Genomic DNA, 23,517 nt, shown 5'->3' with positions numbered 1-23,517 from the left:
TCTCTAGTTGCCGTGAGCAGGGGCAATTCTCTAGTTGCGGTGCATTGGCTTCTGGATTGCAGCTTCTCTTCCTCCTGGGCCCCAGGGCACAGGATCAGGCTCAGTAGTTGCCGTGCAGGGGCTTAGTTTTTCTGCAGCACGTGCAGTCTTCACAGACCAGGGATCGAACCTGTGTCTCCTCACGCGGATTCGTTACCACTGAGCCACCAGGGAAGCCCCAAGATTCCCCTTTAAATGCAGAACTTATTTGTTGACTCAAACACCAATACTATCTCAAATGTCCAGTTTCTGTGGCTCCCTCCCTTCGCAGCTCCTAATCCTTCCTATCATACACTCAGTTTTATTTGAATGCATTATTGCTACGGTTTCAAAACTTGGAAAGCTATTGGAATTAGATTTTGAGAAACGTAACGGCTGAGTGATAAATTCAGGCCTGAATCAACACCAACCAAAAGATGCTAGGTCTCTCCAGGCCCGTGGATTGCTGGTTGCCGGTTTAAAATGCCCTAACACGGCCTGGTGGAGCTCAGTGGGTTAGGACCAGTAATACTGGCGATTATGCCCTGATGCCAGAAAGACCTGTTTCTACGAAGTTCACGTGCTTAACACCAGAAGCTGAACAACTGGTATCACATCAAAAGGAAGGCCTTTCTCCTAACTAACGCTGTAAGGATTTGGTATGGCCAGGGGAGGATTGATGCGCTGGGTTCCACAGGTGTCAGGGCCCCAGAGTTGTAAGATATGTTAAAAGGCAGAAGGTAGCGTCTCACAGGTAGCCTTCGTGCACCTCCAACCCTTCACGGCACGCGGTAAGAAAATGCTAGAGTCCCTCGCCCACCCTAGAAGACCAGAGGCGTGTGCGCGGACCTCACAGCCTGGCCCCGCCCCTCCTGTGGTCCCGCCCCTCCCCGTGGTCCCGCCCTCTCCCTGTGGTCCTGCACCCTCCCTCGGCCCCGCCCCCCGTGGTCCCGCCCCTCCATTAGCCCCTCCCCTCCCGTGGCCCCGCCCCTCCCCGTGGTCTCGGCGCCCCCTCCCTGTGGTCCCGCCCTCCCCCTGTGATCCCGCCCCCTCCCTGTGGCCCTGCACTCTTCCGTGGCCCCGCCCCGCCCCCGCGGCCCCGCCCAACGATGCTCGGCGTCCCGCGGCCGCCCGGATCGCGGAGGCGGGGCGGGGTTCACCCTTGCCCCCGGGGCTCCGCCAATCAGCGAGCGCCCTGTTGGCCGTCCGCGGCGCCCGCCCCGCCCGCTCGCGCCGGCCGCCTTCTCCCAGAGTCCAAGATGGCGGGGTCCAGGCGGCGGGGTCCCCGGGCCGCGGTGCGGCCGCTGCTCTACGTTCTGCTGCTGTGCGTCTGCCGTTCCGCTGGCGGCGACGGCGCGAGAGGCGGCCCCGGGGCGGCGGGCGCCACGGACAGCCCGGCCGCGCCGCCGCACCGCCGCTTCGAGTACAAGTACAGCTTCAAGGGGCCGCACCTGGTGCAGAGCGACGGGAGCGTGCCCTTCTGGGCCCACGCGGGCAGTAAGCGCCGCGGGCGGGCGGGACGAGCGGGCGGCCCGGGCCCCTCCGTGCTCTCCGCGCCCCTCCACGCCCCGGGCGCGCGGGCCAGCCCAGATCCGCGGGCCGCCGATCCGCACCCCGTCCCCCCTCCCTCCCCACCCCACCCTCCTGCCGCGCTCCCTTCCGATGCCCCCCGCTCCTCGTGTTCGGTCTCGGGCCTCTTCCTTTCTTCCTGCGCTCACTTGAGCTCGCTTCGAGGCGTCGCGTTTCACCCCAGCGCCGCGGCTCCGGGGAGACGTCCCGCGCCCCCATCCCCCCGCCCCGATCGGCCCCAGCCTGGACCTGCGCCCCTGCTCCCCCCCGGGGTCGGCCGAGGTTGATGCTCCACTTGAGTGCCCGGTGTCCCCTGACGGCTGCAGGGATGGCCCGTGTTGGTTTAGAGCGATCTCGAAGTCTTCCTGTCGGAGGACATGCTTCTCACCCCGCTGGATCTTGTACCTTAAATTTGCCTTTCTCAGGGACGTCGTGTGCTCTTTGATTTCTTCTCTTGCATTAACACATTATGTCGTTTATAGTTAGTTTCGTTTAATAGAAGAAGGGATGCGAGGTATCGATTGAGAACTTGAGTTAAAAACTAGCACTATGTACAGCTGTTTCATGTTTAGTTGTTTGGTTTTTTTTTTTTTTTTTTGGCATGGGAGATTGAAAGTGTTTCATCTTGTGTATGTGGCACTGTGAAGCCCCGGCCGTGGTAAGAGAGCCTTGCTCCCTGCTTACACATGTGAGGGAAAACCTATCTGTACCAGAGCTGATGTGTCACGGCCGCCTAAAACGTGGCAGTTGGCTTCTGTAAACTGCTCAGTGACCATCAGATGCAACCTTTGAAACAAGTGGCCAATGCCTTTCTATGGAGTGGGAAGCACTGGCAGTTTGAATTCCATCTTTGAGTGTCATGAGCGGTCCTTCATGTAAGGCTTGCATGCATTCTTTTAGATTGTCCAGCACTTGAAACAAAATGTTTCATTTCTAGAAAGTAATCGCTGCTTTACAAAGCACACTTTTAGGAAGAGCCATGTCCTTGAAATTAATGTATAATTAAAAGGTAGAAATTTCAGTTAGACTTAATGACCAAGTCATTAAGTATGTGGAGGAGAGTGCAATTATTCTTTTACTCTGCAGGGTTACTGTATATCCGCTCCTCAAAAGCCTATCCCCGGGCATTTGTTATCAACGTAGCCTTGTTCTTAGTAACAGAGCTGGCGCAGGTGTCCCAAGCACAAGTGTGGGGGAATTTTGTTCTTCTTGAAATGATGCTGAGTTTTTCAGTAGTGGTGATTAACGTGTTGACTTTTTTCACTTCTGTATTTCTCCATTGTCTTGTTCTTACGCTTTTTCTCGCACTCACACCACATACATCAGCCAATTAGGAATGTTAGTCAACTGCTAAAATTAGTTACATTGACCTTCTTTTTAGAACCTATAACCAGCTAAGCTTTTCTGCTGCAGAAATACCACATAATACCACATACCTGGGTGAATGAAAATTGGATTGAATTTGAAATAAGGAGAGTAGAATTTTAGCAGTGACTTTTCTGTTGACTCTGGGAATCATCACTCTGGGTATCTCTTGCTTTATCATTGTGGTTTTTACTGTCTCACAGTTTTCCTTAACTCCACTCATCATTTTTCCCTTTTCATTTTGCCCTGAGATCCATTATTAAGGTTTAGTTTAAACATATCCCCTTACATCATCCTCAGTTTAAGACCAAATCTATGGTGTTTCTTTTTCTTAACTCTAATGTCCTTTTGTACTGTCAGTACACATCCTCGGGTCCATAAGGGCAAAAATGATAACAGCAGGTTGTCAGCCTTTGGAGCGGTCAGAGCTCTTTCACCTTCATGCTCTGATTAGATCCCTAGTAGGTCAGGCAGAAGCTGGCTGTTTTATAGGTGAAACACCTAATGTTCAGAAAGGTAAAAATTCTTGGCAAAGGTTGTGTACCTGGTGTCGGTAGGATAGGACTCAGATCCGGCTCTTCTGGTTCTCTGTCGGGTGGTTTTTCTCAGAGGACTACGCCGGACCTTTACGTTCTGCAGGTAATGGTGGCAGATGGCAGCTAAACTCTCTAAAGGATCTCAGCTTGTCTTTCCTGTCAGTTTTCCTACCTGTAAAGAGACAATAGGCTTATGTCCTATCCATGTCCTGTTATGTCCAGCGTGGACGTCAGGATGTCAGAACTGGTTCATATCCGGGAAGGTGTGCTCCGGTTGTTCAGTTAGACTCGTAGGCGCTTGGATAATTACTCGTCCAATACGGTGACACAGTGGTGAAGAATCCGCCTGCCAGTGCAGGAGATGCAAGAGACATGTTTGATCCCTGGGTGGAAAAGATCCCCCGGAGGAGGAAATGGCAGCCCACTCCAGCATTCTTGCCTGGGAAATCCCATGGACAGAGGAGCCTGGTGGGCTATAGTCCATGGAGCAGCAAAGAGTCAGACAGGACTGAATGACTGAGCACAGTCCAGTAATAGGAATAGCTAACGTTTATTGAAATATTTACATGTGCTTATATGAGCACTTTTATGCCTGTGAAGTTGCTGGAGAAATGGAGTGACTTGCCTATGAGCAAACAGCTAGTAAGTGGATGGAGACCCAGACCATCGTGTTGGGGGTCCCTGTTCTCTCTGAGAATCTCCTAATGCTGAAGAACTGTATGTTGACAGGAAATTCAGTTGACCGGAAATTCAGTTGACCGTCTCTCCAGGAGAAAGTATACAGGCTTAGAATTCTGCGTGTAACTTTTGGGGTGTATATAAATGATTGAGCCCAGCCCCTTCATTTTACAGGTGAATGTGTGGTGAGCCCGAGAGAGTAAGAATTATTTGCTCAAAGCACACAGCTGAAGTGAAACTAGGAATAAGTCTCTTGGTTCCTAGTGGTATGTGCTTTTCACACTATTTGAGCTTTCTATCATTTGTACACTGGTAAAAAAAAAATACACCAAAGTTTTAAAAAAGGAAATATATGAATTTCTGAGTTATTTGAGAAAGATTATCATAAAATCAAATAGTTGATTTGCCTTTCAAGCTGTAATTTCTTCCCTCCTACCCCTTGAATTTTCAGTGGTTAGTTGCAGCTTTAAGGTTTGTTGTTTGTTTTTTGCAGAGATATCACATTTTTCAAAGATAGAGGGGTATTAAAAACCCCTAAAATTTAAAAGTTGAAATTGTCAGCATGGAATTTTTCCCTAACAAATTACTGTACAGGCGACTGAATTAAAGTTAGATCTCTTTAGGTATATATAACAGTTTGTTGATGATTCATTGAGTTTTATCTAATTATAACATAAAGCTTTTCTTCCCTGATTGCTATTCTAGATGCTATTCCAAGTTCAGATCAAATCCGAATAGCACCATCTTTAAAAAGCCAAAGAGGATCAGTCTGGACAAAGACAAAAGCAGCCTTTGAGAATTGGGAACTTGAGGTGACGTTTCGAGTGACTGGAAGAGGTCGCATTGGAGCTGATGGCCTGGTATGGTAATTTCTTTAACTTGGAAAATTTACATAGATGCATATACCACTAGTCTCTAAATGTTCCCTTTTACATATTTACAGGCAGTTTGGTATACGGAGAATCAAGGCTTGGAGGGGCCTGTGTTTGGATCAGCTGATATGTGGAATGGTGTAGGAATATTTTTTGATTCTTTTGACAATGATGGAAAGGTATGGTGTTTTTCAGGACTGTTACCCACTTTAAATGTATTTGCTAACAAAGTTAGTCTGTGAACAATATAGTTTGTTTGACACTTTTGTCAGCTTTATAGTAGAGGACTTGAATCTTTGTATAGCTGGGAATTTATAAATGGAAAGCTAGAAGTTCATGATTTTTCTTATTCCAACTTGAAGTGACAATGGAACCTTAAGTCTGAGAACTTTTTAGGACCCACCTCCCCCGGACCCTGTTTATGCTTAATAATTTTGAGGATCAGCTTGAGTCCTTTAGATGCAGACAGTGAGAGCAGTAGGGTTTCAGGTTGTTACTGCTTTTTTCGTGAAATCCTGTGCATTGCTGCTATTAGCTCACTTACTGATACCTTTTTATACCTGGTAATCACTCTCTTTGATCAGCCTGATTTCTCCAGAACAGTTAAGGACAAAATGTACTTATGAACTGGAAACATTGACTTGTGCTTTAGCAGCCCTGAGACTGTGATCATTGTTTCTGCTGCTAGCCTGCGGGTTATCAGAGGTCGTTAGTAGCAGTTTAACGGAGAGCCTTAACAGGGAACTCCTTCGGTGCCAGGGCCATCTAATTCTCCAGCTACTGAGTTCCCATAAACCCCACACTAGTTCCGTGCTCACAGTATGCTAGGGTTTTAGCGGTGTTAGAGAATTTATAGCACATCCAGAATAATCTGCACTTCTTTGATGTAAGGATTTTAAAACAAATACGTTCTCCTTATTTTTAGAAAAATAATCCTGCAATAGTGATTATAGGCAACAATGGACAAATCCATTATGACCATCAAAAGTAAGTGTATTTTTTTACAGTATTCCAATTTTTAGTTTCTTTTTGGAAACCTTATAAAATATTTTGTTTCAAATCTGGACATTTTCTAGATGAAAAAGACTATCCTTTTCCTTGAGGTGTTTTTGTAACTTAATGGGAAGGTCTTATTTTACTTTGGTGGTGTTGTAAAGTTCCTTCTGTGGACTACCTCGACTTCAAACATAAAAATGTGTTGTCGTTAACCTAAAATTGTATAATACCTTCAAAGATATATGAAACATTCCTGGCTCTCACTGATGCAATAGTCATGTTTTTTCATCTTTATTCAAAGGGATCTTTAAAATAAAGTTTGGAGCCTTAACCACCCTAATGACTAAGCAATTTATGCCTCCTTGTTCAGTCCTGGTATTGCTGTATTGAGACGATTTTCAGTGGGTTACAGAGCTTTTGAGAGTTTAGTGTATTTATAATGTGTGTGAATTGGGCATGTACATTTTTAATTTTCACATGGTTGTGGGGGCATTACCTTTTAGCTAGTCTATAAAATGCAAGAAAAATTACTTTCCTGCCTTAGTGATGTTTAACTCTGGTACTTCATCATGACCACCTGTTGAGTGATTTAAACTAGCAGTCCAAGGCCTCTCCTTTGTGATTCTGCTTCAGCTTTGAGGGCAGAGTTGAGGAGTCTGCATTTTTTTAAAGCTCCGTATGTGACTCTGACTCTGCAGAGGAAAAATCTGCAGCCACGCTAACATTGGCTCCTCGTCCAGACTCCTGACCCGAGTCTCAGGGAAAACTCACGTGTCAACTTGGTGTCTTCTGCATAGATAACTTCAGATACCCCAAACTTTGTCATAACTTGATACGGGTTTTGATGTTGCTGGACATTAATTGTTTTAAATAGTGAGTTTTTAAAATACCAAGAAACTTCTCTAAATTTCTTGTCTTTCTTTCCCTCACGCTATAGTGATGGTGCTAACCAAGCTTTATCAAGTTGCCAGAGGGACTTTCGTAATAAACCCTATCCTGTCCGGGCAAAGATCACTTACTACCAGAAAACCCTGACAGTAAGTAGCGTGCTCTTAGAGACAGTCTGATGGCCGGTGCGCTCGTGTGCTTCTCCTGATGATGGAAATTAGCGCGTTTTAAATTGGGTGTTGTTCACACGCTCATCAGCGCTGCTCTCTGAGAAGTGGCTTCAGAGCTCGGTTTACATGTCACGTGTTGTCACGCGTTGTCACGCGTCGTGTGCTGTCAAACTTGACAGCAGGTCTGCATTTAGTCAGTGAATGTCTAGGCGAGCTGCTGTGTGCCACGCAGATATGAATGAGACCAAGGTCATTTTCTCCAAAGAGCTTGTCTGATGGAGGCGACCTTATGGACCCCATGCTCATGTTGTGTTAACTACGCTGTGTGATCAGCGCTGCAACAGGGAGACCGCTGGGGACCCAGAGGGCAGAGCCCTGTGACTCTGCCGGGAGGGCGGTGACGGTCAGGAGCGGCTTCCCAGTGGGGCTGCACCTGGAAGGAGGAGGAGAAGGCTCCTAGGTGGGGTGCATATTCCAGGCAGAGCAAACAGGCGTCAGAACTGTTGAAACATTTGAGAAAGGCCAGTAGTTGGTCTGGCTGCAGGCGAGGGGAGCTGTGGAAGGTGAGCTGGGAAGGTTGGCAGCAGCGAGCCTCAGCCGCCTGTTGCAGTGTGTCCTGAAAGGAACCACACGCAGGGTTTTAGCAGGAGTGTGCAGTGAGCAGGTTCCGGTTCAGGACGGTGACCCAGGCAGCGGTGGTCTTCTAATGGTGTTTGTGGGAGAAACAAGAAGCAGGGAGATTTAGACTGACTCTTAGTGGGACTCTTGGTGTGGCTTGGTCCTTTACATGTGGTTTCTCCTTTTTTTTCCTTCCAGCTCCGTTGAGATAGAATTGTCACAGCATTGTAGAAGTTGGAAGTGTGTAGATGATTTGACTTACACCACGAAGTGATGAGGGCACTCATGAGCTCAGTGAATATCTATCGTCTCATGTAGGTAGACAGTGAAAGACAACAGAAAGTATTTTTTTCCTTGAAAAAATTCAGCCTGAGAGTGTTCATTTCTTTTATTAGGTTAAAATTTTCTATTAGGTCATATTTTGTGCATGATTTCCAAACTGAGATAAAGCTACACATGTTTAAAAAAAAATAAATAGTATTGTCAAAAAAGAGTTTTTTATTGCCCTTTCCAGTGCCTTTTTAAGGCTGACGCAGTGCCTTAAGAGGCTAACACAGGAGGGTAAAGAAAGTCTTCATAAAACCCTGAGAAGAGATTTTTAGAACTCCTCTCTGGATCCTGTCTGGAGTCACAACTGAACCGGAAGATTTTAAGTCCTAGCACTTACTAGTATGTGTATAGTTAATACCAAAGTCATTAAATTTAAACTTGACCAAAAAAAAAGCTTTTTACCCTAAGAATCCTTAGTATTTACTCTTCTAAGCGCTGTGAGGTGTCACATCCAGCCGTGTTCACTGTACTTCCCACGTTGTACATTGCATCCTTAGTGCTTGTTTATCTTATAACTGGGAGTTTATTCTTTTTGACTGTCTTCATCCACTTCTCCACCCCCACCCCCCTACTGCTGGTATCCGTAAATCCATCGCTGTGAGTTTGTTTTTCGAGTGAAATTGACCTGTAACAAACACTATGTCAGCTCCTGGTGTACAGCGTAATGATTTGCCATTTCTGTACATTGCAAAATGATGGCTGTGGGAAGTCTGGTTATCTGGCACTGTACAAAGGTATCTCATGATTCCTGGCTGTTTTCCCGACTGTATCTCATACCTGTGACTGTTTAGCAACTAGAGGTTCTCCCTGTTAATCTCCCTGCCCTATTTCTCTCCTCCCCCACAGTCCCCTCCCCTCTGGCAACCCAGTTCTCTGTATCTGCAACTCTGTTTCTGTTTTGTTCTGTGAAATCATGAAGCACTGGTCTTGGTCTGCTCTACCTAGCATAACACCCTCTAGGCCCACCTGTGTTGTTACAGATGGCAATATTTCATTCTTTTTTATGGCTGAGCAGTATTCTCTTGTATGGTTCATACATACCACATCTTTATCCATTCATTTGTTGAGTATTTCGGTTGCTTCTGTATCTAGTCTGTTGTAAAGAATGCTGCAATGAGCATGAAAGAAGAAAGTGAAAGTGTTAGTCACGCATTTGTTCACTTGTGTCCAACTGTTTGCAACCCCATGGACTGTAGTCTGCCAGGCTCCTCTGTCCTTGGAATTCTCCAGGCAAGAGTACTGGAGTGGGTAGCCATTCCCTTATCAAGAAGATCTTCCTGAACCAGGGATCAAGCCCCAGGTCTCCTGCATTGCAGGCAGATTCTTTGCTGTCTGAGCCATGTAGATGAATTGGGTTTGAGGTAATGTTTAGGTAGACAGGACCTGGCAGGCAGCTAGGATAACTAAGGTCGCTAGTACCACGTGAACTCTGCTTTTTTAAAGGTGCTGTCAGTATCTGGTCATATAATACTTATAAGTAAAGGATATCTTACTTACGTTTTTCTTTTCCCTGAATCATGAGCTAGCCTTGCACTCCTTTGTATAAACTCAGAAAAAGACAGTCATTTGGGAAACTTTGTACTGGCTCAGTCTTAAATTCCAAACTGATTTGGAGACCTCAGAATCGAGGCAAGTGGCCAGTCTGTTGTGACTGAGTTTGATTTGCGTTCCACTGGAGTTGTTACACATAGCACGCACTGTGCAGTTTCATCGGGGACATCGCTGGGTCACGCGCACCTTCACGTGGCGGAGCCCCGACACCAGCTGTGGCAAGTGCAGACCCAGCACTTGAGTTCACAGGTCCCGGGGAGGCTGCCTGTACAGCCCCACACAGAGGGGCCGTCAGCCCTGCCAGCAGTTCCCGAAACAATAGCAGTCATCCTGCCGCCGGCGCCCACAGGAGTCCCACAGTCAGATAAGGTCGGGGGGCTGTGCGTGCGAGCAGAGTCAGGGGTGCAGGAAGTCCTGGAATAAAGGAGCCTCTGTCACCCCGCTCATTCTTCAGGCTCACCGGACCGTGGGGCACCCTTTCCCCTAGCCTGTGAATGTCTGTAGAGCCAGCGTCCTGAAGAACCGTCTTGGAGCGCCGTGGCAGGACAGCCGGCTGTGGCGCGGTGGTCCTGGCTCTTGGCTGCGGTCTCTTCCTGTGATGCGCCCCCCGTCCTCGGCCTGGCAGAGGCGTGCTGCTTCTTGAGCATACTAGTTCAAGACTTCTTTCTGTAATGATCTGTCTCTCTGAAACTCTCTAAGTGTTTTTTTTCCTCCTCTAGTGCTTATTTTTTCTTCCAGTTTTATTTGTCTGTGTGTGTGTGTGTGTGTGTGTGTGTGTGTGTAATAAAGTTTTATTAAAGTATAAAGGAGATAGAGAAAGCTTCTGACATAGGCATCAGGAGGGGGCAAAAGAGTACCCTCTTCCAGTTTTATTGAAATGTAATTGACACACAGCACTCTATAAGTTTAAGGTGTACAGCATTACGATTTGAAGCTGACGGCCCTTTGACAGTGATTAGACCAGGTGCAAAGATGAAATCGTCGTAAGCCGACTGCGTGAGATTCATTTTACAAGGTCTTTGTAAAAGCTCTAACCTGCAATGTGTCTTTCTAGGTAATGATCAATAACGGCTTCACACCAGATAAAAACGATTATGAATTTTGCGCCAAAGTGGAAAATATGATTATCCCCGCCCAGGGGCATTTTGGAATATCTGCTGCCACTGGAGGTCTTGCAGGTAAGACCTCGCCGACTTCTCTAACATTAAGAGGTTGTGAACTGAATCTTACTGGGAATCGTGTAGTTTGGCAATGGGTAGCTTTGTTTACTTTTAACCTTTTGAGACAAGTCACAACCTTCCCATGATCAGTAGGGCCAGGCCTTTGGTCTCTTGGGGCTGCTCACTCTTCTGTAGGCTTACAGTTGGCTGGGGGCCACATACAATTATGTCCATCAGAGTACCAGTCTGGGTGCAGTATTTTATAGTGAAGGAGACATATTTAAAAGGTTGATCGCCTAGTGTTTTAGGACCCTGAGCGTTGTCACAGCACATTTAAATGAATTTGGTTGCCTGAGGAAGTATTACTGAGGACTGAACTTTAAAGATGTACTTACCATATCTTTTTCATATGTGGTGATAAATGAACTTACCGTTAGATGTTAATACCATCTTGTGTTCGTTTTGTATAATAGTCTTATTATTTCCAATTATGTGAATTTTTCGTTTGAACAGCACCAGGAGGGGGGAGAGAGAGTGAGGATAGATCATATTTACTCTATTTTTACGTGGCTTTGCCAAATCTTGGATTTAAGGGCTTTCTAAAGATCATGTGGCCAATAAATCAGACCCAGGCAGGACTCGGTTGGATTTCTGCCCCTTGGGTCCAGGGCTCTATTAACACTGCGTGACTTCTAACGTTACCCAGCCCACCCTGTGGTGTTTCAGTTTTCTCTTTAATCTGGCTATGTATCTAATCTCCATAAAAGTAGCAGAAAGCAAAGAGATTGCCGCAGTTGATTTTCATGTCTCGTTTGTGGGTGTGACACCAGCCAGGATGAGTATGGTAGTTCCGCATTTGATCTGTTAGCTGTTTTTAGCTCAGCCAGCTTGAAATGAACAATTTCAGGTGAAATAAAATTGCTAGTATCTGCTGTATGAGGGAAACAAATACAAAAGAGGTACAGAAGAGTAATCATATTATCTAATTGAGATGCTTTGGTAGTGAAAGGAGATGCTCTTAGTAACAGCAGGACAACATGGATAAATCGGGACTCCCAGTAGGCCAGGACAGAGCAGTGTCCTGTTTAAAACGGGAAAGTAAGGCTCAGGGTGGTGAGTGTGTAAGAAAGGTTCAGAAACAGATGGGAACAGGAAATACCTGAAGGACAGGCTTCTGTCTCACACGACTGGGACACGGTCCATGAGGAGATTTGTGGGAAAATAAAGGAGGATCTTAGTGCCGGGAGTAGGAGTTTGTGCTTGCATTGACACTTTGTTTGTTTGTTCATTTCCTTTATCGGGTACTAAACATCCATAACACGTTAAACACGTTAACCTGTTAAACACGTTAGATGTTCTGGTTTAGGGTTTAAGAAAGTAAATTCTTGCTGAGTTCTAATGTAACTCTTTCAGATGAACTTTTGTCTCTAAGCTCACAGAGCACCATTGCCTTTACGAAATTAGAGCTAATTTTCATTATTTTAAAGAAGGATATGTCTGTAAATTCACAGCCATAAAAATGATCAACTGTGGAGGTTTTTCAGTTTTGTTTTGTTTTTTTCTTTAATTTGTAGATGACCATGATGTTCTTTCTTTTCTGACTTTCCAACTGACCGAGCCTGGGAAAGAGCCAGTGAGTATACTTATTTTTCTCAGAAAGCTTATTTGTAATTTAGTGGTGTTGCCTCATAGCTGAAAACTTGGGAAGATTAACTCGGGTTCAGATCTAGTTTCTCCTAATGATTGCTGTTATGACCTGTGTGAGTTGCTTAAGCTCCGTACATGCCATTCCTCCTCTAGTGAAACAGATGCTTGTGCTGGCCACCTTGACGTTGTAAGCATTAAAGGCAGTGCGCTTCTGGCAGGCACTCAGTAAATGGTAGTGGCTATTATTATTTGTCATAGTATTAATAGCAAGAGGAAATTAACCTTTCACCTAGTGGTGGAGTAGTTAAAATGAGAAAAAAGAACATATATCGAGGCTTATCACTTTCTTACTTTTTAATTTTTTTTTTTAATGATCTATTCTTAAACTCCAAACAAGCCTACAGTCGATAAAGAAATTTCTGAAAAAGAGAAAGAAAAGTACCAGGAGGAATTTGAGCACTTTCAACAAGAGCTGGATAAAAAAAAAGAGGAATTCCAGAAGGACCACCCCGACCTCCAAGGGCATCCAAGTAAGTTGGAGCCGAGCCGGCCTCCGCTGCAGCGATGGTCGCGGCCCTTTTGAGTCCCCAGCGCTTCATTCATCTTACCTTTGCTCACTTATCTGTCACACTCCCAAGTTCTTCCTGGAAATGATTTTTAAGCCAGTCTTCAGTCTCTAAAGGCTTGGAGATCGATGCTTTCACCCGGAAGAGTGTCGCTTAGAGAAGCGGGCAGCCGGGAGTGTCCCCTGCGCCCGCAGACCGCAGTCGTGCTGGCGCAGTACTTGAGACTCAGTACACGCGTGCTGAGTGGAACTGGCTGGGGTGGGCTTGTTTCCTGTTTAGAGGCACACACTTACCTTAGTTGATACAAAGCTAGTACTTGAAAACTATCGAGACTTGGGAGAGTAATGTGAAGTGAATATCTCCCCTTATTACTCAGACAGAATTCTGGACATTAAAGGTTGAAAATTTTGAAATATTAGTCTAAACTAGTGTAACTGAGAACTTACATGGGCTCCATGTCACAAACAAGATAATGCCAAGTAGAATGACTCTATGATCTGCGAGCTTTTATGATCTCAGTTTCCCGTCAGCACAGATGATCAGGCTGTAATTAATTAACAAGGGCTTCCTGGTGGCTCAGCGGTAAAGAGTCTGCCTGCCGGTGCAGGAGATGCGGGTTTGATCCCTGGGTCGGGAAGATCCCCTGGAGAAGGAAAGGGCAGCCCACTCCAGGATTCTTGCCTGGTAGACACTATGGACAGAGGAGCCTGGTGGGCTGCAGTTCATGGGGTCACACAGGGTCGAACGTGGCTTACTGACTAAGCAGACATACTTAATAAAGCCTGGGGCTAGCTTTTCAACTAAGTAGTGTGTTAATCTAAATGAGTAACAGTGTTATTCAGATTTAATGAAGATAAAAATGAAAAATAAATTTTATTTTTTCCTTGGATTTTTTTATTTTTACATATCACGTATGATTTTTAAGTATATCCTGAAGCTTGTTGTAGTAAGTGTTTGCAGTTATCTGGTTTCAGCATGGTCAGAAATAAAAGGGAAATTAAAACTTTTCAGCTCCGTTTCTTAGTCTTTTATGTGAGTAAAATGCACAGATTTTAAGAGAATAGTTTGATGAATTTTGATAAATTTTAACCATCACTCAGATGAGTGTATAGAATATTTTTATTGCCCCAGATCAAGTCAGCCACCTTTCCACAGAGACAGCCACTATTCTGATTCCTATTAAGAAATTAGATTAGTTCTGCCATCCCCTGTAAATAGAATCACACAGTCTATTTAAAAGAGAAAATAATTTTTAGATGAAAAAATTCAGACCTAAGTTATAAATATTCAGCCATCAGAGATGGTGAAAACAATTAGTAATTGAATCAGGATTGAATCAGTTACATGCATGTTTGTGACACAGGAAGGACCGTAACAACTGTGTTCTTCGTTTAGTGGAGGTTGGAACTTGGTCACTTACAGTAATTCGAAAACCACGTATGTGTGGGTGACTCTTATGATGATTTTTGATTTGTGATTACTTTTTCAGCGGATGAAATATTTGAGAGCGTAGGAGACCGTGAGCTGAGACAGATCTTTGAAGGACAGAATCGTATTCATCTTGAAATCAAGCAGTTAAACCGACAGTTGGATATGATTCTTGATGAACAGAGAAGATACGTCTCTTCCCTGACGGAGGAGATCGCTAAGAGAGGAGCCGGAGCCCCAGGGCAGCCGGGACAGGTGAGCTTGCCAGGTCCGCGGAGGTGCCTTGGTGAGGGGAGGAGCCTGGGGCGGAGGAGCGGCAGGAAGGAGGCAGAAGCGGTCTGGGTGTTACACGCTGTGCCCTCTGGAGTGGGGCCTCTCGGGCTGGCTGGTCATCTTGTGTTTTTCCTCCAGACCTTTCAGCAGGAGCTGGATACTGTTGTGAACACTCAGCATGAGATTCTGAGACAAGTAAACGAAATGAAGTAAGTACACAAGTCCTGTCTGAGTGCCGTGTGATACCTTTATCCTAAATCCATGACTTCTCTAGATGTGCAGGCATGTCACTGCTGTAAGCTTCCTCCATGAGTAAGAATCACGTTCTGGATTATTTCTAAATAGGGGAGTGTAGAGTAGGGACTTTTCATATTTAGCAAACATGTCTAAATCTTTTTATTGTTCCCAGCTAGAAAAGAAAGCTTTATCATTTTTAAGGGAAGAGAAAAAATGTTAGTCACAGTTGTTTGATAGCATTTGTGCATTTGTAAAATACAGAAGAACTTCCCAGGCGGCTCAGTGGTAGAGAAGGCGCCTGCCAGTGCAGGAGACGCGGGCTCAGTCCCTGGGTCGGGAAGATCCCCTGGAGAAGGACACGGCAGCCCACTCCAGTGTTCTTACCCGGAGAATCCCATGGACAGAGGAGCCTGGCAGGCTATAGTCCTGGGGTCACAAAAGAGGCGGACACGACTTAGCAACTAAACAACAACAAAATAAAAAGAATATGGGTGATACCTAACAGTCCTGGGAAATAACTAGAGGAATAAGCACGCCTGGCATCACAGGGCTGCAGACAGGCATGCCTGATGCAGGAACTTCTCTGCGATGGAACGAAGCCAGCGTGAAGGAAGGTGCTTCATGTGAGTGCCTCTTTTGATTCTGTATTGGGCTGTAAGAGAGACTGGGCAGAGAGTTGCTGCGGAGACACTGTGTCCTTGTAACGCTGAATGACAGGGTTTTTAAAAGGGTTCCCTTCCCGGATGATTCACAGCATTCAATGCCTGAAGCAGAGAAACAGCCAGCATGCCACATGTCATAGGCTAACACGTTAGAGAACTGTCCCAGCCAGTACACCCTTGACAAGCTAGAATGTTAAGGTGAGTTCTTTGGGACTGGAAAATTAAACTGAACGAGGTTAAGCAGGGGGTGATAGCATTTAACACCTAGAAGTTAAAGCTAGCTGCAAATTTTTATTTCTTTCAGTTGTACTGTTTGATATATTTGAAAAATCTTTTTCAAAAAATTTTTTGAACTCATGATTAAAACATGTACAATGCTGAATGAATAGTTAGATTATTTTAGAAGTAGAAACCAGATCAGTGTAACATTTTTTTAGATGTTTTGATCTAATTTTAGACATTGCAGAAGATAAAGGATATATATCCATCATATATATCCAGTGCATTCCTCACTTCACTTCCTGATGTTACCATGTTGTGTAGCCACGGTACAATTGTCAGAACAAAGAATTTGATGTTGGTTTGGTACTATTAACTGAACTAATGATCCTACTCAAATTTCACCAGTTTTCTACCAATGCCTTTTTCATTCGAAGATCCCATCCAGGATTGCACATTGCGTTTAGTTATTTCTCTGTTGACCTCTGCAGTCTGAAATAGTTTATCTCTCCTTGTCTTTTATGACCATGGCAGTTTTTAAGAGCCTTGATCAGTTCATTGGGCCAGTTTGGTTCCTCGGTTTGGGTTTGTCTGATACTTCCTCAGGATCAGATGGAAGTTCTGCACTTTTTAACGAGAATACAACAGTGCATCGTGTTCATGATGTTGATATGTCTTACTGCTGGTGACGTTGGCTGTGAATATTTGGATATTGTAGTTTCTTCCCAGTTTCCCTTGATGGTTAGTAAACATATATTTGGGGAAAGATACTTTGAGTATATTTGTATCCCTTACGCTCCTCTTGTATTAAGAAACCAGGAGATCACCCAGACGCTGGGTTTTGGTTAGACTGGACCAGACACTGCAGGGCCGATGTCAGCCTCCCCCGTCCCAGCCTGAGCATCCTCCCTCCAGCAAGGAGGCACCCGGCTCTTAGTCGCTACAGTGTGCTCAGTTACTGGCTCAGTTTCAGTGTGCATAAAGTACATATGGAGTGACTTCCAAGTATTAAACCATATCCCTATAGGAAATATATTCTCTGATGAGTTTATGTAAAGCTCCTCTTGCCTCTAGCCTTAAAACAGTATTTCAGACTCATGTACAGTTTGCTCAAACTCATGTCCATCAAGTCGGTGATGCCATCCAACCATCTCATCCTCTGTCGTCCCCTTCTCCTTGTGCCTTCAGTCTTTGCCAACATCAGGGTCTTTTCCAATGAGTCAGCTCTTGGCATCAGGTGGCCAAAGTACCGGAGCTTCAGCTTCAGCATCAGTCCTTCCAGTGAACATTCAGGGTTGATTTCCTTTAGGATTGACTGGTTTCATCTCCTTTCTATCCAAGGGACTCTCAAGAGTTTTCTACAACACCACAGTTCAAAAGCATCAGTTCTTCAGCGCTCAGCCTTCTTTACGGTCCAGCTCTCAGATTTGTGCATGACTACTGGAAAAATCATAACTTTGACTACACTCTCCTTTGTTAGCAAACTAATGTGTCTCCTTTTTAATGCACTGTCTGGGTTGGTCATAGCTTTCCTTCCAAGGAGCAAGCGTCTTTTAATTTCATGCTTGCAGTCACCATCCACAGTGATTTTGGAGCCCAAGAAAATAAAATCTGTCATTGTTTCCACTTTTTCTCCTTCTATTTTGCATGAAGTGATGGCACCAGATACCATCATCTTAGTTTTTTAAATGTTGAGCTTTTTCACTCTCCTCTTTCACCCTAATCAAGAGGCTCTTTTTGTTCCTCTTCACTTTAGTTCCTCTTCACTTCCGTTTATAGTATTGGTTTTAACACAAATTATTTAGTGTTCTCTGTGCTTAGACAGCCCTTAGTAAAAGATGAAGGCATAATAATGTAGTTTTTATAAGTTATTCTCCAATTTTGAAGACAATTTTTTAAAATACTTGTTTTTTTTTAAATGTTCTGTTGCATTGAGTGTAGAAATGTGTCTACCCCTTTGAAATCTGTGACTGTCAAAATCATCCTCCTAGTGATTCTGCTGTCTAACGGGCCTTCCTGTCTCAGGAACTCCATGAGTGAGACTGTCAGACTGGTCAGTGGCATCGCGCACCCGGGGCCGGCGGCGGGCGTGTACGAGACCACGCAGCACTTCAACGACATCAAGGAGCACCTGCACGTCGTCAGGCGGGACATCGACAGCCTGGCGCAGCGAAGCGTGGTCAGCGCTCCTCTCTGCTCATCTGTGGTGGATTATCACAGTCTGCTTTTAGGGAGGGCACGCGCACATTCTGCTGAAAATATGTTAACTTGTAAACTGATGCCACTGCTCACTTCTAATGTTCGGGGTAGAATGACTCCATTATGACCCAGATGTCCACGTGTTCCACACCACGCTTCCATTGCCTACTGAATAGAACTGTTTAAAAAGATAAATTGCTATTCCAGTTACTGGGGTCATCACAACCTCAGACATTTTTTTTTCCTAGAAGTTCTCTTTTAAAAAACATCTCTTGTTATCAGAAATGATACCCTTAAACAGCTTTGAAAAAGGCAGCTGTTTCTTGACGCACCCGTTGGTGAGACAGACAGGCCCTGGGTAATTCATGTTTCTCTAGGCTGTTCAGGAAATGCAGATCTAAAACTGGCTGACTTATAGCTGCTTTTTTTAGGTAAGATTTTTCTTTTTTCTAGCTACTTTCCTGTTTTACTTGGTTCTTTTTTTTAAGTTTTGTTTTATTTGCTTTATTAGTTTGGTTTTTTTTTTTCTTTTTTTTTTTAGTGTAGGTCCCACCTACATTTTTGGAGAGAGGCAGTAAATGTTAAAGATAGGTAGCATATTTTTGAAGTTTAACATGCGTAAGAAGCAATATTAGAAAACAAGCCTCTGGAGCTTGCACGTTTTTTCTTACCTACTGGCTTTGAAAACCCTTGTGAAATCCACAAATGGTTATAGCGTTTGCCTCTTGCCCTTCCGGGGAAGGCTACAGTCCATGGGGTCGCGAAGAGTTGGACACGACTGAGCGTTTCACTTTCACTTTATAATAGAAGGAATGCTCGTGTAAATGGGAAAAGAAATGTTTTCCCAAAAAGCTAATCAGTGATGTTGAGCGTAGGCGGTTGGGGTGGGTGAGCGCCGAGAAGGGCCGTTCCTGTTGGGCCGGTGGGTGTAGGGCCCCCATGCCTACTTGTCTGAGCCGGACGCCCGCCGACGGGGCAGCGCTGCCATTGGGAGTTACCGCAGCCGCGGGGACCGGGGGTGTCCCGGGCGGCCCCGTGACCCTCGGGGGCGCTGGCGGCACGGTCACTGTCACGGGGGGCGAGCCGGACGCGGGAGGGCGGTGACCGAGGGCGCAAGGGGGGTCGTCCCCCGTCACCTGCTCTTTCAGGAAGTTTGTGAAAATGAAGAGGCTGTTTATGGGGTGAAAAAATGAAAGTATTTGAGTCTATACCATGAGTTTTATAAAGATTTCACATTTATTTCCTTTTCTGAAATACTGGTTTGACTAATTACAATAGAATTTTTTTCCCTCACAGCCATCAAATGAAAGACCGAAATGTCCAGAACTCCCGCCATTTCCTTCGTGTTTATCTACACTGCACTTCGTGATATTCGTTGTGGTACAGACGGTGTTATTTATCGGTTATATCATGTACAGGTGAGGCTCTGAAAGTTCATCCAGCGTTTCTCTGTATCTGTTTAGTTTGAAATGTTCAATAAAGTTATCTGTATCTATAATGGAACTTTCAATACCTATAAAATTAGGTTCATACAAAGCAAATGTTATGTTGAGAATATTTCAGTTCGCATGGGAGTGCATGTGTAGGACATGTGTATCTTCATGTATTTCATACTTCAAAAGGCATTTTTAGTTTTAAGCAGTCCTGTTTCTTACTACCCTTACTATAAAGGGTACAGAATTTCATAGGGTCTTTTTTTTTCTCTCTCTCTTTTTCCTTAGGACTCAGCAAGAAGCAGCTGCCAAAAAATTCTTTTGACCACCATTTTCATATGTGTACATCATGTATGTATGTACAAAATGTCTTTTTGAGGGAATTTAAGTATTTAAATTGCTTTTTAGTCTAAATTATTTTGTATAAAATAACTGTTTAACATTGACTTAAGAATAAACCTTAAAGACAACCACGTGTAAATTTGTGCATAGTACATAAATCTATTTAAATTTCAGTGAATTTCTGGCCAGTAGAATACAGCCACTGTACAGAACACTGATAAATCAGGGGGTTAAAACCAGAAAGGGGGAACCTGTCCCATATATAAAAGTGACCCGTACGTCTCCAGTGCTGGAGGCTTCTGTCTTTAGCATAAACGCCCTTGCCCTCCTGCCCCCAAAGTATGAGGTCTGAGAGCTACCTACCCATCATGTTTATTTTGTAACCAAAGTCTTTTTTTTTAAGAGGCCAGAATTTCTTGCTCCAAGACTCAGTACTGCAGTCCTTGAATCTAATACAGCTCCCTTTGAAATAAAAAAATATTTTGTCTGAGTGTTAGGATCTGGGTAATAGGATTCAGAATGTTTATTGAAGCATTTTTTCCCCTTCTGATCATCAATGATGTATTTCACTTTTAAAGGAAATTTGGGGGGAGAATTAAGAGCTGCTCTTTGCCTGAAAAACCTTTTAGGTGAGAACTTTCCTCTGATAATGGTTTTTATGGGTCTTTTGCCTGGTGAGGTGTTCATTTCATGATTGCTCATATTCTTGATTGTCTGTGTTCCAACAGTCAGTTCAACATTACGAAAATCACTCTGGTTTTGTGTCTAAATTCACCTCGATGGCATGTTTTAGGGCCATTTTAAGGTCACAGCACCCACCACTGCTTTCAGATATACATCCCTCCATGCAGCTCGGCGTTTCTGACTCTGCGTATTAGTCGAAATCCGGAAGGCAGGAGCAGAAGCAGTGTTAAAGTTTCTGAAAGCAAAATCTGAAAAATGGTGTTAATTCTGATTTGTTTTAATGCCAGAACTAAGGGCATTGTGAAGCACATGTTGGTAAGCATAACCTTGAAATGCCAGGCTGGAAGGAGTTGCTGTAGTCTGTACATAGTTCTAGGTGTTATAGAAACTGTCTGTAAATGACATTTAATTTAGTTTTCATAACTGATACAGACTTCAAAATACTCTTTTACTTTCCCTTGTCTAGCTAGCTGAAATGATGCCTTTCATTTGTCATAGAACTGAAAATAGTGCTGTTTTATAAATAGTACTGTTTAATTCTTCACAGCTTTCAGAAATTTGCTGTGAGTTGTTATTTGCTGATTGGACTGGCTGCCTGAAACCCACACAGAGACTGAAGGAGTCTGCGTCAGAGCAGTCGCTAACTAGAGCCACACATGCAGACAGTCCTAGCATGCTTTTACGGAAGCGTTTATCCCAGAACACTGAGCAAGAATACTCTATTGACCACTCACACACTGACAGCCACTTCAACACAGAACTGCTCCATGGGTATTTTTTTTTTTCTCGTAGTGTTAACATGTTGAAATTCATATTTCAGAGACATCATCATGACAGAATTTACTCTTATTCCATGAAAAAAAATTAATACCTTCAGAAGAATGTTTCAGTTGTAGACTGTGAGACTTGGATATCTATCCTCTTGAAATGAAAAGCTGCAGCATATCCAGTATTATAAAAACCCAGAGCCACGTGTGCCTGAACTTAAAGGAATAGTAGATCTCTGCAGTGTACATTTTCCAGGCCAAAATTCAAGAGGAATTGTTCCTATCATTTCTAATACAAGTGAAGACAGCTAGGACAAAAGAACACACACATAAATCTTTCTTCCTTTCCTTTTGCTAAAAAAAAAAATCACTCAGTAAGACGGTTCATACAAGTTATTATTGTTGAAAATTTGGTTTGTTTTCCTCAAAATCACTGACTTCAAGTAGTTTATTTCTGTTTTTTAAAAAATGTGTTTGCTATGTCGGAAAATCAATCACTGCCAGGATTCTCTCATTTCTGTACTATTTTATAGAATTGAATTAACTTCTCTCACACCAGCAAGTATTTTACAGGTGCCTTGGATTGAAACAAAGTTGATTTTACAATTTTACTGTAAATCTTTGTGCTTCTGCCACTTTAAAATGAAATGCAATTGTATAATGGTTAATACTCTGATTTAATGTACTTTTTGTGTTCTGATTGTTTGAATGTTTTATTCAGCTTGAACCTTTACTATGAGGGCACAATATTCTGTCGTGTTTTAAAGAGACAGTAGTGTTTCTCAGAGTGTGGTCTGTGAACCATCTGAGTCCTGGAGTGCTTGTTAAGAACACAGACTCCAGAGCGCCATTCCCAACCACCTGCATCGGAACTCAGCAGTGGGACCTGCAGAGAATGGTTTTTCGGCAGGCGCCTCAGGCGATTCAGAGTGCCCTACTGTTAAGAACCACTGAGGTGAGGGGTGGGGAAGGAAACACAGGTTTGTGTGGTTTTACAGCTGAGCTGAGAGCTAGCATAATACTTTCATTGCCAGCGACATTAGCGAATGTGCAGTGATTCTTTATACTTAGAATGTATTACTTAACGTTCTTTTCACCAAAACTCTTGGTTTATCAGCAGCTACAAACTAAACCCAGACTGCTGCCTGTGGCCCTTGGTACTTTGGTTGGCGGCTCTTACAAAATCATCTTCAGATCATGGTTAGCCATGAAAACCCCCATGTTTGAGTCTGCCTGCTAAAGCGTTTTGCTTTTCCTGATTGTGGTTTTTGTGACATTTTATCTCAGACAGTTGTACTTTTTGATAACTTGGGGACAACAAAAATTACTTGAATAAGGGATTGCCTGACCGCTGCATTGCAGAGACACAGTCTTTGTAAAGAACAGAAGTGACAGTTGTGAATATTAAGATGTGATTATCTTTTTCCTGTCCCTGTGCTTATTGCCGGGAGATAGTGAACAAGTGACATACTGGGGATTTTTTTATTTATGAGATCTAATGTAAAATCATCACTTGCAACTTTTTAGATCTGTATGTTGCCTGTTTAATATATTCTTTTAAAGTTTAAAAAGGTTTTCTATCCATTGTTAATTTCAATTAGCTGACATTTTGTTGAGTTTTTTTCCTGATTGTTAATTTGATGTTAGCTGGAATTCAAAAGATGACATTGACTTTATTCAAATAAAGAAATATTTTAGTAAACTTACTTTTTCCTTCATTGGTCTCAGATAATAAGTTATTTCCCAAGTAGGTTATTTCCCAAGAAGGCCCTGATCTGTGATAGTATTTCATGTGTCATATGCTTTGCATTCTGCCCTAGGGCGCCTACCACCTGCAGAGTCAATACACGGAAGCATCAAAAGAGAATTTAAAACTGCTACGGATAAATGCTTACCCTTGCTGGTAATGAAAAATACAAAATAATACATTTGATATTTTCATCTTCAGTAACTAAATATTGGTGAAAGTGTGGCTGAACTGGAACTTTCAGTCGTTACTAATGGCAGGTTTTTTTTTTTTTAAATCTTTTTGGTAAGTAACATTTAACCAAATAATTCCAATTCTGAAGGTCTGTGTGCTATGAAAAAGGAGAGTACAGCTTTAGTGTCAGACGAATCTGGGTTTAAAATCTTGGCTTTGCCACCTCCTAAAGATGGCCTTCATTTTCCTCGTAATACCCTCTCAGGGTTGGCAGCTTGTAAAAGGTGGTCTTTATAAGTGGTTTCAGGAAACGGAAACTAAGGTAATGGGCGCTTCTGCCCTGAGCACGCAGAAGAGGGCTTCCCTGGTGGCCCAGCTGGTAGAGAAT

General features: G+C 43.8%; 1 protein-coding gene and 1 non-coding gene across 2 annotated transcripts; both read left to right on the top strand.

The window, feature by feature from the left end:
• The first annotated feature begins 1,255 nt into the window (after positions 1–1,255).
• Positions 1,256–22,910, top strand: LMAN1 (lectin, mannose binding 1). The gene is made up of 13 exons (XM_065932837.1): positions 1,256–1,515; positions 4,872–5,026; positions 5,110–5,217; positions 5,964–6,025; positions 6,972–7,071; positions 10,646–10,769; positions 12,326–12,384; positions 12,796–12,928; positions 14,454–14,647; positions 14,804–14,874; positions 17,809–17,962; positions 19,279–19,400; positions 19,704–22,910. Exons 1-13 carry the CDS (start codon positions 1,278–1,280, stop codon positions 19,738–19,740), a joined length of 1,557 nt encoding a protein of 518 aa, XP_065788909.1. The 5' UTR covers positions 1,256–1,277; the 3' UTR covers positions 19,741–22,910.
• On the top strand, positions 8,224–8,346 carry LOC136168127 (small nucleolar RNA SNORA26). The gene has a single exon (XR_010663276.1). It is a non-coding gene; the product is annotated as a small nucleolar RNA SNORA26 (small nucleolar RNA).
• Positions 22,911–23,517: the final 607 nt, after the last annotated feature.

The sequence above is a fragment of the Muntiacus reevesi genome, chromosome 4 (genome assembly GCF_963930625.1).
Source record: "Muntiacus reevesi chromosome 4, mMunRee1.1, whole genome shotgun sequence".
Classification (NCBI taxonomy): domain Eukaryota; kingdom Metazoa; phylum Chordata; class Mammalia; order Artiodactyla; family Cervidae; genus Muntiacus; species Muntiacus reevesi.
This window is presented reverse-complemented; position numbering and strand designations above follow the sequence as displayed.

What these genes read in the sequence shown, in the direction of transcription:
- LMAN1 (XM_065932837.1), top strand. Translation starts at nt 1,278, where the DNA reads ATGGCGGGGTCCAGGCGGCGGGGTCCCCGGGCCGCGGTGCGGCCGCTG. An exon ending in CTTCTGGGCCCACGCGGGCA is followed by an intron (nt 1,516 to 4,871) that starts GTAAGCGCCGCG and finishes TTGCTATTCTAG; the next exon opens with ATGCTATTCCAAGTTCAGAT. An exon ending in ACTACCAGAAAACCCTGACA is followed by an intron (nt 7,072 to 10,645) that starts GTAAGTAGCGTG and finishes GTGTCTTTCTAG; the next exon opens with GTAATGATCAATAACGGCTT.